The sequence below is a fragment of the Dipteris shenzhenensis genome, chromosome 25 (assembly GCF_047967505.1).
Source record: "Dipteris shenzhenensis isolate YYH24624 ecotype China chromosome 25, Dip_SZ_1.0, whole genome shotgun sequence".
Lineage (NCBI taxonomy): Eukaryota > Viridiplantae > Streptophyta > Polypodiopsida > Gleicheniales > Dipteridaceae > Dipteris > Dipteris shenzhenensis.
The window spans coordinates 1,935,037-1,950,793 of NC_141620.1; the positions used below are offsets into that span (position 1 = coordinate 1,935,037).

Sequence of the window (15,757 nt, forward strand, 5' to 3'; positions counted from 1 at the left end):
CTATGGCTGCACATTTTGATTGGAATGTTCATTAGTTGGACATAAAAACAGCTTTTCTTAACGGATACTTGTTGGAAGAGTTTATCAAACAACCTCGTGGCTTTGAAATTTCGGGTAATGCACATAAAGTTTGCAAGCTGAATAAACCTTTGTATGTGTGCTGAAACAAGCCCCACGTGCATGGTACTCCAAGATTGATGCCTTTTTGACCAGGAAGGGGCTTCATAACAATCCAACTGAAAGTAGCCTCTACATCAAGAAGGATGGGGGGGATATTTTGGTCATCATTCTTTATGTAGATGACATGCTTCTCACAGGGTCACATGAAGGAAAATTTGCAAATTTCAAAGCTGAATTCAAAGCTACATTTGACATGTCAGAATTGGGCATGTTATATTTTTATTTGGGGATCCAATTTATACAAGAGAGACGCGGCATTATTATGTCTCAATCAAAGTATGTGCAAAAGCTCTTGGATCGGTACAACATGCAAGATTGCAAGCCTACAGCCACTCTCATGGAGCCAGGGTTGAAGCTTACTATGTATGATGCAGGTGAATCAGTGGATGCCACACTCTACAACCAGACTGTTGGATGCCTCATTTATTTGTGCAATACACGACCCGATATTCAGTTTGCAGTATCACAGGTGAGCATGTATATGCATAGCCCAAAGACAGCACATTGGCAAGCTATAAAACACATCTTCCGTTACTTGCAAGGCACAAAGTCTTATGGCTTGATGTTCCCCAAGGGGGGTGAATTGCATATGCATGCTTACAGTGACTCAGATTGGGCTAGAGATTATGACACTAAGTAGTCCACAATTGGTAATTGTTTCTTTTTGGACATGCTTGAATTTCTTGGCTCAGTAAGAAATAATCTACTGTGGCTACTTCCTCATGTGAAGCTGAGTACAGGGCAGCTTTCACAGCAACAGTTGAGTGTGTGTGGCTATGCCGCTTATTTGTTGATCTTCATCTATCATTGGAGGGTCCTTCTCCAATTCTCACTTATAGTCAGAGTGCTATAGCAGTTGCAAAGAATCCTGTGTTTCATGCTCGCACGAAGCACATTGAGGTTCATTATCATTATGTCAGAGAGAAGTTACATGCAGGGGAGATCAATATGATCTCTGTCTCCACACATGACATTGTTGTAGACATCTTCACCAAAGCGCTTCCACGTGAGAAGTTTGAGGCATTTCGCAGTGCCCTGAACTTATTGTTTTTTTTGGATGCCACTCCTTAGAATCTCACCTATTTTAGGGCAGGGGCACACATTAGTTGGAATAATCCAATTGCTTTTGCATTAGCGACGAGAACACTTTGGATTGGCGGGCTGATATTGGTTTACTTGGATCTCGACGGGTGTCTCTGTTAGGTCCTTTGGATGCTAGGATACTATGCGTATCTCTCCTTCACAACAATTTGTTGCTGTAGAGGAGAGCATCAGGAGGAAACTCGTCTTTTGGAGTTCAGCTAAACTCGACCTTGCTTCTTGGGTGGTGGTTGTTAACTAGGTTCTGTTGGTCTATAAGGAATTTTCTATGGAGTGGACTGGGTAGCTTGGGAGACTTCGATTCTCCCCATATGGGAAGGGGCTCTTAATATTATTGATATAGACTTGTAGTGCAGAGCTTTACTTTGCAAGGTTGTGGTCAGGGACTTATACTTGGGCAAGATCTATAGAAAGATTTATTTATTCTTTGCATATAGTGTTTTACTCCGTCTTTGGGTGGAGACTAGATGGCCAGTACTAGGTGAATCTTTACCATAGTCCATCTTTAGCCTTCCTTCTCCCCTATTATGGCTGCTATCGTAAAGGCTTGGGCCAGTACTCTTCAAAGAATTCCCCCTTCCTCTTTGGAAGATCTTGATAGACAGATTGTCATGTGGATTGATAGCATACTTGATGAGCATCATATATGCAGTGGTCTAGATGGGAGAGTGGCCATGCTCTTTTGGTGGGATCTTGGAAACCTTTCAAAAAGCTTCTATAGGATCGTCAATTACAACTAGTAAGTCACCTCAGAGGAAGATTGATGCAACCATACTCGCGGATTGGGATGATTTCTTGATCTACTTGGATGGGGGCTTTCATGGGTATAGGTATTCCAATTTAGGTCATAACACTATGATGATTAGATGAGGATGCCTTCGTCTTCAATGTTTAGTCGGGGCGCAGGCTCTCTAGATCTACAATAATTCAGCTCAGTTGTAGAGGCTGAAGGTCCTCCAAAGATCCTCATTGGGGAGTGTCAAATTTCTTCTAATTTGCAGAAAGGTTTTTGGAAGAGGCTCTAGAAATCCCTTAGGAATAGAAAAATCATTCTTTTCTTTCGGCTTTCTATTCAAGGAGGGATTGCAATCAACATGTGGAGATCCAGGTTTGGGGCTGACTCTACTTGTCCTCAATGCCTTTTTGTTGTGGAGTCTATTCAACATTGCCTATGGGATTGCAAACAAGCAAGGACGATCTGGAAAGGGATTGTTAGGATTTTGAGCATCCTTGTTACCTTCCCCTTCTTTATGACGTGGGGCTTATTGGCTTCTCTCTCTTTTTAGGGCCTTAGGTCTTCTATGATAGGCACAATTCCTCATGGGCTTTTTCAATTCGTCGACAATTTGTGAAATTTTGCTCTCTTGATGGTGTTCCCTTTTCCCCCTGAAGGCTCATGGATGCCTCTGTGAATTCTTCTTGGGGGACCTTGGTTTGTATTTCAGCTTGGCCAGATGCAGAGATGCCTTGGATGGATCTCAGTCCCTTCTTCTCACACTATGCTAGTATTTTAGTTAGATATAGTGCATATGCTCATGGCTATTCGGGTGAGCATGCAGGGGTTCTTCCCGGAAGCTTTGGCTAGGAAGGCTATTTTCCTTTGGAAATGGAGTGGCTCCCCCTTTTTCTCAGAGAACAAGGATGTTCTATTCTACTAATGTATTTCTAGCTTGAGCTTGCTCTTGTGGGTTTTTTTCATACTTAAAAGAAGTATTTTTCATGAAATAAAAAAAGCAGAGCAAAGAGGCTCTAAAATTGCATTTACTTGGAGGATTAGAGGCTTACTCGGTGTGCAACTACTATCCAATTGACAGGGACCCCTTCGCTATCTAGCTTTTGGAAGAGAGCCTCAGTGCCATTCTTCCATGCGTGGTTGTACTCACCTCTGTAGGGAGTCATCCAATCGTAGAATACTTGGGAACCCAAATAAAAAACATCAGATGAAATGCTATGAGCAAAACAATGTATTCAAACCAAACAAAAAACTACAAAAGAAATATGTAGCACACATATGCTCTGTTGCCACCCATGCCATCGCTCCCGAGATGCAAAGCACCTATGCTTTGCATGTGGGCTTGTGTGGCCTTCTGCCGCTTATCCCACTTATTTGGCTTATCTTTCATCTCCATGAAATGGGAGGCTCCATGAGTTATAATGTGAGAGTTGAGAGAATACTTCAGAACTTTTTATCCAAGTGAGTGAATGTGCATTTAACAGAGCTTTTAAGGCAGTGAAATTCTAACTGGTATGATAGTAGTGTGTTGGAAAATTCATTTGCAACATCTAAGACATATATGGTGATTCATACGAAATTCCTAGTTTCGTAGTAGTATGTGACAAAGTAATCATTCATGACCATTTCATCTCGACACTTGTTGATCACATGAATTGACTTGGTCACTTAAAATTTTGAGCTTGATTGTGCCAGAGGGCAAAGTAATTGTGCATGACCATGTGCTGAATTATGTGGGGTTTGGGTGAGTTAGGGAAAGTTTTACGCCACAGGCTATGTGCACAAGGTCTAAGGCGTATTTTTTTCATGTAATCTAGCTATGTTTGCAGTGATGGAATGCCTAGATGAGCTTCGTTTTCATGCAAAGAGAAGTAGATCAAAATCTATTTGAAAAGGAAGAAGCTAATGTATATTAGAAGCTATAAACTTGCCCCAAGGGTATTAGAGAGTACGTGACTGCCTCAAGAGTAGAATGCAGTCATGTACCCTTGGGCAGGTTTTGGAGTCCACTCTTGATTCCATAAATAGCATTCCACTCTTGATCATATCTTCACCCTGTGGAAAGTCATCGAGGAGGCGACATCGAGATCCCAGAAAGTTTACGCTTGCTTTGTCGACTTTCAACACAGTCCGAGGATCTCGCATGATCAAGCAACTTCAAGAGATGCAGATCCTAGGAGTCATGATTTGGGGGGTGAGGAGTCTGTATAAGTCAATCAGAGGGAGAGTACGCGCTCTTGGAGGCCTGTTATATTGGATCGAGAGCACGATAGGAGTGAAGCATGGATGCCCCCTCTCACCAACACGATTTGGACTATATATTAATGAGATCGCGACTTTCATTGACCACTTAGGAGGTGAGAGATCATTGCTGGCCTATTTGATGATATAGATATTGTTGTATGTAGATGACATAGTTTTTCTATTTTCTTCAACATCAAGCTTATAGAGACAACTAGAGGCCCTAGAGGTTGTTTTGTAGAGAGAGAGACCTTTATGATTTACGAGCAGTACTTCACTGACATAGGTTCACTTACCTAGGGAAGCCAACAGAGATTGTACAATCATACACTTACCTAGGAGTAGTCTTCACGGGGCCAGCTTCACGAGGACAAGGAGCTCTAGCTTGACTAGAGCAGCAATGTTTTCAGGCACATTTCTAGGACCCCCTGATGAAGGGATGGCTATTTGACACATTGGTGAGACCGACAGCCATGTACGCACCCCCCTTCTTAGGGAAGTGACCTATCAGCAAGACTTGGTGTTTCGAGAGGCTGCAGTTGATTATGGGATCTAGAATGCTTCGGAGTAATCCGTCAGTCCCCAACACGTAGTAAAGGCAAAGTTTGCCATGACACCACTCTAGATTGATGCCATCTTTCAGAGGGTCAGTTATCTTCACAGGGTCTAGGCGTTACCTAGCGGAACCAAGGTTGGCACAGGAGTCGTTGCATATGCGACTAGCTGAGAGTGAGGCCCGCATGGCCTCGTACATACGCATGTTCAGATGGTTTGGCAGCTTGGGTATTCAGATGGACCGTTTCCCCCCCCCTTGACCCCTTGGTCCCATGGGATGCCCCTGACCCCTTGGTCCCATGGAATGAGATCAACCGTATACAGTCGAACCTACTCTAGCTCTATACATCATGGACTTGGGGGAGGGAACATGAGATCCCCACCAAGATCCAATTCTATAGCGACCACTTCTTGAGACCATCGAAGGATGGAGTGATTATTAGACCCTAGTATCTTGAGGACAGGGGAGTCTCACACGCCCTGAGGATTGCCATTGGGCAGATACGGGTCTTGTCCCATTAGCTGAGGGTTGAGGCAGGGGGAGCCACATGTAGGCCTAGAGAGCATCGGATTTGCAGATTATGCATGTTGGGGGAGGTGGAGATAGAGAAACATTTCCTGTGTACTTGCCCAGTTTACTATGAGGTCCGAGGACGGTACCACTTTCTCTTTCAGGAGGGACATGGTTTTGGGCCTCTCTCTCGGTTGATTCACTTCGAGGACCAAGTTTGTATTAGTCTCTATATGATGGAGATGCGATGACTTAGAGACACCCTATTGTGCTTGATCAGACAGCAAGAGGGGACATTATCTCGGGAGACAGGGATGGTAGTGACACATCACAAATTTCTACACATTCTAGTCTGCCCCTAACATGGCCGAGTAGAGGAGGAGGAGATAGATGGGGAGGATGCAGCCAGAGACGCAGGGACCACACACGATGCAAATACGGACCAGAGCACATGCAATGGAGGTCCCGTCACAGCTCTACTCGGAGGAGATCACCTGAGTAGAGGCGTCACTCTTGATATGGCCCACCGGATACGAGGCGATCATGGAGGCTGCGACCCCCACCACAATGAGAGATGACCTGGTAGACACAGATATGAGATATTTCCGCAGTGAGAGATGACCCACCACAGCTAGAGATGATATGGTAGACACAGATATGGGATATTTTGGCGGCTCACATGAGAGCCACCATGACACTTGGTTATGTGTTTTGACTTTGAGCTTAGCTTGGTACAGTACTCAGCAAAGGGCCTTGTGAGCCCTTTGCCTCAGCCCACAGAGGCTTGTATGAGTTACTTTGATATTGTACTTTGTCTCATAGGTCCGCAAGACCTCCCGAAGACAGTAATACATCTCTCTCTCTCTCTCTCTCTCTCCCCCCGCCACACATCCCTCCAGCTCACGTGTATGTATGTAGAGTTTCTTGCAGTACAAATTGACTGGTGGGTGGGATCACTAACACTCTTTGACTCTTTGACTGATTGGCATTCCACAAGTAAAGTGGCAGGCATGGTTGAAGTGTAAATTAACAATCCTCATGATTGTTTTGTATGTCGAGAAATAAGAAGGCACCGTTTTGCAAAGAATGCAGCTATATGAATTTGATAAGCTCTTGGCGTTTTTCTTGCTTGTTCATGAATTGTAAATGGCTTACCTAGGGTAATTGCTGATTTTCCAATCTGACTCCTGTTTAGCAATGTATCTACCTGACAATGTTATTCATAGAAGCCTCCTGAGCTATTCTCATTTGCATGTAAACCACCACTGCCCTTATCCTACTTACCATTTGGACAAATTTTAATAACCCAAAATATTGGTTTTTTGCTCTTGGCAGCTTTTGGCGCTACCTTCACGAATGTTTTATGACAATAGTCTCATTGCTGCAGCTGAGGTATGTAATTAAATTGCAGTATTGGCATTTCAGCTTCAGATCTCCTGTTCCGACATGTTGGGTATAGAGGGATCTAAGAATGAAAGAGTACCTATGTTAGATATTGCAATACTGAAAAGAAAGCTGAATTGGGTTGAAGTAAAAGGGCAAAATACATCTCTTTGGTAGAACCGCTTTCTCAGATAGTTGCTATATGGCAGTTGTTTTATAGTCTTACTTCTGTCTATTACAGATTAGAAGAAAATATACTGCTGGTACAGATACTGTGTTTCCTCCCTGTTGGGTGTTGCTCTATGTTCAAATTTTCAGTTGTGTGCTTGTAATCATTCCTTTACACTCATCGGTTATGTTATATAACCAAGTCAAACAAGATAGGTCAAATGGGGTTCAAAATATCCTCGTCCTTGTTTATTATTGGATATGAAGTGATTTTAACGTGAGTGTTGTTTGGTTTTGTTTTGCTGACATTAATTTTACTGTATCAGACAGATGTGAGTCCCCCAAGGGATTGGGATGAGCTTAATGGTACGGAGTTTCCAATCCTTTTTTATGGGGTTAAAGGCCAACAGATGTTTGAAGGCGAAAGCCCTTCCCTGTTCAATCCAGGTCATTTCAAAGCCAAATCTAGTCTATCTCACATTGTGGGTTTTGTTGATATACTCTGCAACTTTGAAAATGTAAAACATGTAAAATCTTCAAAGAGGCTTCTCACATTGCATTTACTATTTCACCAAGCATGTCAACCAAATCATACTAGGTGAAACCTCTGAACTTTTGACATTACAGATGGCATAGAGTTCCGTTCCACAAAGGTTTTAAGACAATACAATCTCATGGATGATGTAATCTGATATCTTAACAGTTTTCCTCTTGAAATCAGACCAGCATTACATATTGAACTTTATATTCAAAGCTTGCTGGAGGATCTCTTTTCAAGGACATTGGAACTCTCATTCGGATCTTGACATCTTTAGTTCTTTCTTTGCGAACTGCACTGTTCTGAAGTTTCAGGAAGGAAACTGAGGTGTGCTTCCCTCCTCCTCGGAACTACTAGCTTGAAGATCATTGATGAAGCTCTTGACCACTGCCTGATACCTTGAAGGCATAGATTGGTCGCCAGAAGGTCGGCCACTTCTGTAGCTATTGACAGGCCTCGATGGTTGTGAGGACTTTGGTGATTTTCCTTTTGTTTTTCATAAAAGTTTTTGTTTACCTCTTTTTTCTTCTCTTTCATTTTCTCTTTTATTTTCTGTGCAGATTTTTGGTCTTTAGAACAACAAAAAATCTAAATTTGTATGATTGGACTTATTCTAGTCTTACAAAGGTATATTGAGAGGACTATAAACTAGCAATTTCTTCTTCTAAGAAAAGAGTACGGCTTGCTGTCACAGCAGCCCATGTGATGCCAATTCCTGAATTTTCGTCAGGATTATGACCATTGGAAGATGTACCATTCCATGTGCGTGGAGGTAGAGGTCTCGTAACTGTTACAATTTCCGTTGGAGTCTGCCAAACTTCATTTGAAATTTTTTCCGTTACTTTAGATTGAGAGGTGGAGGGCATTGAAGTAGAAGCATTCTCATTTGAGACAATTTGAGCTTTCTCCCTATCTTGGGCTGCAATTGCTGGCTTATTGCTTTTATTTTTAACTACTGAAGATCCATTGGCATCCTTATTTTGCATCGGAGTAGGCATAGCAACTAGAGGCATTTAATACAGAACTTAAGGGCATTGTGAATTCTGATCGACTAACAGGAGAGGACGAAGAAGATGTATTCCTTGGCCCACTGTCCACCCTGGAGCGAGGAGGTGACCTTAACCTAGAAGGAGGGGGTGACTTCAGAGGGGATGCATTGCTAGGGACGAAGTTGATACTAGGGATGCATTGCTAGGGGATGCATTGCTAGGGACACTCCCACTGACCATGGCCAGAACCCTTGCATTCTTTACACCAAAGACCACTTCTGATCAAGGCCTCATAGGATGATTGTCCATCCATCCTTGTTCTGTCTTTCAGACCTTCTTTGATTTCTTCTAATTCCTTGTTGAGTTGCTGCCATGCCGATGATCCCTCCTCTCTCAGGGACTAGGTGGTCGAAGTCGGCGATGAGGCAAAACTTAACTGTGATTGTTCCATCTTCACTGCCTCCCTCAAGAAATCTTGTAGTGAGGCATGTTCAGGGAGTGTTTCAACCAGCCTTATAGCAATGGTGGGAGGCAATGCTTTCAAAAACCACCCTTTCACGACAGCATCATTAGGTGGCACAAACATCTTGGTAGCTAAGACCCTCATCCTTGTGTACATCTCAGAGATGCTTTCCCCAGGTGTCAAAGTATCAGTGGACAACTCCTGGACAATCATATGTTCGAACTTCTCTAATTTGAAAGTTCGTAGGAATTCCTCCCTAAGAGATGTCCAAGTTTGAAAATGGCCAGGGGAAAATTGACTATACCATACATCAGCTGCATCCTCCAATGATGACAGAAAGATCTGTAGGAAGGCATGCTGGTTCTCCATGCCTATAGCTTTGCATGCCGTGAGAAATTTCCTCACATGAGCTTGTGCATCCTCATGAAGGTGACCTTTGAACTTCTGAGTCTTCACATGGACCTTGTTGAGTAACTCAAGAAGTCGAGCTTTTTCTGCAGATGAAGGGCCTCTCGATGGAACAGTACTAATTGTGGGTACCATGGACATACGGTGGAGAGGTTGATGAGGCGATACCTCGTGCAAAGGACCACACTGGTGGTGAACTCACTATTGATGTAGCCATAGAGGAAATAAGTGGTACTGTATATGTCGCAGGTGCTACCGTTGCAAAAGTAGATGGTGAGGACATAGGAAACATGGGGGCCAAAGAGGATGCAAGGACAGTTGGGAAACAGAAGGATGGAGTCGAAGCCAGATATGATGGATAAGTGGTAGGAAATGACATAGATAGTGGTAATGGCAACGTAGAGGGTAGGGACATGACCAGAGCAAAATGAGAGCCCTGCATCATCTTGGATGTAGAAACTAGACTGGACGGAGCGGGGTTATGCATAATAGACGAAATAGTAGCTTGACCACTGGATGTCAAGTCTGGTGTAGAAGTGGTCACTACTCCCGTTGAAGTGGTTGTTGATGAAGACATCGTTGCAAGAGGAGAAGAGGTGCTGTCTTGACCTTGAAGAGGTCCCGAGGAGCTTTTGTCCTTCCTACTTTCCTCCTTCACCTTCACTCCGCTTTGTACTTCCTCTTCTCGAGAGTCCCGATCTGACCACTAGGGATCTTGTTGGTCTAGATTGATGAGAGTTTCAATGAAGTTGCTTGCTCTGGCCATTGCTCCAATGGGATCACTTTGTACTCGCCCTGAGGACTTAGCCAACTTCCGTCTGACATAATGCTTTTTGTATCGACAGGAAGTCTTCTCTCCACTCTCCTCAAGTACCTCCTAGTTCTCTAACTAGCTCCTTCAAGGGTATCATAACTACTTGGCATAAGAACTCTTCCCTCTAGGAATCCGGAGCTGTTACCGGCCTTAGCCATCCCGCCATCCCGCCGCTGAGTCTCTCCATGTCTACTGCAACGGCCAGCTTGTGCCAAGTCGGTGCGTTATAACTACTCCATGTGCACCGCCTGCAGACACTCTGTATCTGACAAGGCACCGCTAGATGAACATCTATGCCACCAATGAGTCAGGTCTGTAGAGGTTGACAGAGTGTGACTGCGCGACATGAAGACCCTTGACACATGACCATGTGCTTGGGTGATATGTCCTCTTGATGACTATGTCCCCATGTGACTATGCCATCCTGGTGACCATGTCCTCTCCATGAGTTGTGTCATCCTGCGACCATGTCATCGCCATGACTTGTGTCATCCTTGTGACCATGTCATCCCCTAACTTGTGTCATCCTTGTGACCATGTCATCCCCTGACTTGTGTCATCCTTGTGACCATGTCATCCCCTGACTTATGTCATCCTTGTGACCCTGTCATGCCCTCACCAAGTGACTGGACATAGCTGGTGCTGCATGATCTCAGTATAACAAGGCCAACAAGAGGGTGGTAAAAGAGAACTTACTAGCCAATGCCATCACATTAAAGTATTCAGGAAATATTCAAATTCAAATTGGGAGCTAGAGTTTCCTTCTCAAGAACAAGGACACATATTGACCCCAAACCCTTGGCGTCCCTTTCGGTATTTCTTCATTACTTGGAAGACCTTGAAAATGCTACACAGTAGATACAAAATCCTTTTGCATTTAGAGCATTCCACATTTGGGTAGGCATCAATGCCCCTTTTGCCTTATGCTTTAAGAAACATACCATAAGCATCCAAATTTGTCCCAGGAACTCGCACAAAAACGCGGAGCTGTTACTAGCAATCCATTCTGGATCACATAGTTCCCTTGCGTGCCAGCAAATGCACACAAGACGAATGATGTGCTCAAAGTCCCAAATGGAAGCATAAGAGATTAACTGACAACTTCGAACAATTTTATCATTTGGTATCAGAGCAGTCTTAGAGGGTTTGTGAGATTTTGAGAAGAGAGTTCATTCAGGTGTTGAGTCAAAATCTTGTCAGAATCATTGAGAAGATTTGCTTCTGTGTGAGAGCGAGAGAGTTTATTTCTATTTCTACATAAAGATTTGTCTAAGTGACCAACTACGAGTTTTGCTATGCAAGCTTACTTCTAGAGCCTGTAGGGAAGCCCCTGCATGGCTGCCACGTGTTGAATAGCGCCGAGTGTAGGGGGTTCCAATCCCCTACCTCCTAGCCACACTCTTCCTCAAGAGCCTCCCAAAAAATCCCGGGAGGGATAACTCTGGAGGTCTTAAATTCAGCCCATATATACAAGAATCTCAAGCATACAATATTGATTATGGGATTAATCCCATTCCACCAATACGCGCATGAGACCCTTCATGAATTTCCACACCCACAAGGGGGTTGGCCCATATTCCAACACCCCCCGTGGGCCAAGCACCTTTGAACAATCACTGACCAAACCAAAGGCCAATGTAAACAACGAAGGATAACATAGGACAAACCGCACGGGGTAGGTCAAATCAAAGAGCTCCCAAAGTGCATTCAAAGTCCACGTTTACACCAAACAACCGACAGACCTGAAACAACCGTTGGTGCAGGCGGACGCTGCCCGAAATCAGTCGCACGGAATGCCCGCCTCCACAAATCACGACACCTCTGCAGCACAACCAGTGCATCGCCACAGTCCCGAACAGATTGCCACTTCCGTGACGGACCAGACACCAGACTACAGAAGCTGTGACGTGTATGTTGCGCGATAGCCGCCACAGTCCAAGACCAGTTATTGCTCTGATACCATTGTAGGGCAGCCTCTGCATGGCTGCCACGTGTTGAATAGTGCCGAGTGTAGGGGGTCCCAATCCCCTACCTCCTAGCCACGCTCTTCCTCCAGAATCTCCCAAAAAATCCCGGGAGGGATAACTCTGGAGGTCTTCAATTCAGCCCATATATACAAGAATCTCAAGCATACAATATTGATTATGGGATTAATCCCATTCCTCTAATACACGTGTATTGAGTGCATGAGACCCTTCATGAATTTCCACACCCACAAGGGGGTTGGCCCATATTCCAACACAGCCAACGCTTTTCAGTCGTCACTGGTTCATGGGCTCAAAGGTATGTGGTTGGTTCATTTTTATGCATCTTTGATTCTGCCTCAAGAATTGCATGACAATTTCTTACCTTGGTAACTTGCTTTGGCCCTAGACTTCCATTGACTTCTCTATAGCTTGATAGTAGAGGGCTATTTTATACCTGCTCCAGCAAATACACATTTCACTGATCTGCATCTATGGGGAGTATTGATGGCAGTTTCCCTTCAATCTTCAGAATCAATCATAGTTTTGATTATTGCAGGTGCATTTTATTCTCGAGACCTGAGCACGTACAGATGTTGACCGTGTCAGTCTTGTGGGGAGGACCTCAGTGCACATAACACTTTAATTTGGGTGTTTTATTGGAAATATAACTGATGGCTTTTATTTGGTGAGCTTATTCAACTTTGATAAGATGTCGAGTTTTGAGCAGAATACTCTTTCATCCCCACTTTGTTTTGTGAGAGAAAGTTTGAGTATTTACTCATTTTTTCTACTTCAACATCAGAGGCACAGCTCTTTTGTTTTGAGCATTTGCTAGTTTGTTGACAGTGGAATATTTTGGACAGTTGATCTTTTGTAATCCCTCTATCTTCGGTTTGAGGGGGGTGTTTGAATGGGAAAACCTTGTTGGGGTCTAATGGTTGCATCGGCAGGTTCCTACAGGTTGTCCCTCGGGCTGAGCCCAAGTCTCTACATTATTTCTAAGCATAGATCCCCACATAAGGCATAACCCTCTGCACCACAGGACCAGGAATACCTGTAAACGCTTCAAGGGAGGGATAAACAAAAAATCCACGTCAGCCAGGCTGGAGACTCTTAGGAGTCGTCTGATATACACGTGGTGGTTGCATGGAGTTTGTGGCTTTGCATGGTGTGGTTGATGGCCCCCTCTTTGGAGGAGATTCTAGGAGTTTGTTCTCCCTCATTTTGTAGTGGATATTCCTCAGTTGATTGTCACCTATTCTCCCTGATTGAACACCGTGGCATCTACTGGATGCGGCTTTCAGTATAAATGAAAACATCGTTGCACGATGAAGCTCTCTTTGTCCAAGCTCATGAGAATTGCTACTCGATGTTTGGTTTCTTTCTTCTAGTTGTGTTTGCTCTAAGCCGATTGTCCTCGTCTGAGTCATGAGCTTTGTGTCATTGTAAATGGTGACAATCCTCCATAGAGGTGAGCCATGGTCCAGAGTCTGCTGTGAGTCTTTTGTTCATGATAATGTCAAATTCTGGTCTTTACAAAGTCGACTTTTCTCTAGTTCTCGTATCATTTTATGTGGTATTTCAAGGAGTGATTGTTTTGGGTTGAGAAAACAGAGTACGTTGTATTCGGCTGTTGCATGTTGCAGTTTTATCATTCACCAATTGCTGGTGGAAGGTCCACGAAAACAACTTTAAGATCTGATTGTCACGGAGAGCTCTCTCTAGGAGAATTTGGGGGCAGTAGAGAGGAATGGACGGGGAGAGCAGGGGGTATAGTAGTGGGGAGGGAGAGGGAGGGGTGGAACCGGGGCAGCAGGGGAGGCGGGATGAGAGGGAAAGAGGCTGAGGCTGAGGAGTGGAAAAGATGCAGCAAGTGAGAGGGAGAGAGGCTGAGGGGGAAGGGCGGAAAGGAGGGAGAAAGATGAGGGGGAGGAGGCGGCTGAGGTGGCGGAATGGGAAGGAGAAAGGCGGAGGGGGAGGGGCAGAATGGAAGCAGCAGATTTGGGCGGGGGAGGGAGCTGCGGGTAGGGATTTGAGGAGGGGAAGAGAGAGGGGTAGGGGAGAGATCAGCGGGTAGGGAGGGGGAGAGAGGCGGAGGAGGAAGAGGAAGGGTGAGGGTCGGAATGGGGCAGGAGGAAGCATGGGAGGGGTGGGAGGCAGGCAGCAGCGTGGAGGGTGAGGCAGAGGAAGGGGCGTGGGGAGCAGAAGAGAGGGGGGGAGGGGGAGGGGCAGCAGCAGGAAGGAGATGTGACGGGGAGCAGGGAGCAGCAACTCACATGAATTCATTATCCTTGTTCCATCCAATTTAGAGGTATGATAATTGTTGAAGTGATGGTCTTGAATCCACTAGATACAAAATTTATCTCCATTTCATGCATGTTATTCTGGCAGCTTCATTTCCATGGGCTTTATGTTATGTGTGCAATTACAAGATACAGTGTTGTACTCATGATATTAAGAGTCTTTTTAATTAGACCCCACGTAATAATGAGCAATTCTAGAGCACATAAAAAATTAACGTTGAAACTTGTTTGTATCACAAATTATTGACTTAGATGGATTTCTTTACAATCTGGAATGCTGTTTCTGCTGCTAACTTTCAGCTCCCCCTCTGCCCATAATTTTCTAAAAAATAAATCTGAAATCTCTGCTGCTAACACAAACATATAAGTTTGCAGTCGAGGCAACCAAGACTGCTGACCTTATTGAAGGCTTGCTAGCATCCACATGCATAAAAGTAGGGGATATTGGTGTCATGGCTCCTTACAGACGGCAGGTGAGGATCTGGTATGCATTAGGAACGGAATGATACTGTTCTCGAAAAGCAACTTCTTGTAGCTTAGTGTTTTTTATTTTTACACAGGTACAAAAGTTACGCCTGGTTCTCCGTAGCAGGAACTTGGGAGCAATCAGAGTAGGGACGGTGGATGATTACCAGGTATTATGTAGTTTTGAATGGTTTTGCAAACTGTCTAGCATTATTTGACTGATATTACTATGTCATGTCCTTATGCAGGTGGTACTCAGTTCTAGGTTTTGAATCAAGAGTAATCTCATATAGACATAGATGCATCAATCAACAGTTGCATTTTTCTAGAACCCATTTGGGCCTCATTCCTAACTAACATCCAAGACAACCTCTTCTTCATGGAGTCCTCTCCGTGTATAAAAAGTTAGAAGACAATGCCCTATGGCCTATGACAAGGAAAAAGATATGGCACCGAAGGACAGCACTATGGTGTGCACAATAACAGCAAAGCCGTTACGATGTGATGCACTTAATCAAAAACTCTCCCATCCGCTGAAGCATGCTCTCAAGAAAATCCCAATCCATCCTATTATCAACTTTTTCGAAATGTAGGAGAATAGAGGAACCCTCACGACTATGATGGGGCTTTGTTGACCTGCCAAATGGTGAAAGTCTAGGATGCTTGGAGTCTGAACAAAACTAAGGCGTGTTGGAGGCCAATTGAGGTGACCGGAGGCCACTGGTGTAATGCAGATCAGTCCCCCCCACACTTGGATGCAATCAATCGGCCCCATAGACAACTGAACTTGCATGGGGATCAGGAGCATGGTCCATCTAGTTGAGATGTACACACAGGCTAGAGCCCGGATCTGGAGCTTGTTCCATCTAGTCCATTTTTACTTGTTTTCAGATTTCTAGCTTCATATGATATCTTTGTTATAATGTTGACACTGAGAA

At 44.3% G+C, this 15,757-nt stretch overlaps 1 protein-coding gene across 5 annotated transcripts in view; it reads left to right on the forward strand.

Moving 5' to 3' along the window:
* The window catches only part of LOC147885298 (putative RNA helicase SDE3), a 132,275-nt gene that overhangs the window by 86,071 nt on the left and 30,447 nt on the right, over nt 1–15,757 (forward strand). For all 5 annotated transcript variants that reach the window (XR_015543501.1, XM_087396936.1, XM_087396938.1 and 2 more), the window contains 4 exons: nt 6,657–6,713; nt 7,199–7,319; nt 14,730–14,827; nt 14,915–14,989. Coding sequence is in view for 4 of the 5 variants with exons in the window: in XM_087396936.1 (XP_087253062.1) it covers nt 6,657–6,713; nt 7,199–7,319; nt 14,730–14,827; nt 14,915–14,989 (351 nt within the window). In the remaining variant the exon portion in view is untranslated. The remainder of the gene's footprint in view (nt 1–6,656; nt 6,714–7,198; nt 7,320–14,729; nt 14,828–14,914; nt 14,990–15,757) is intronic.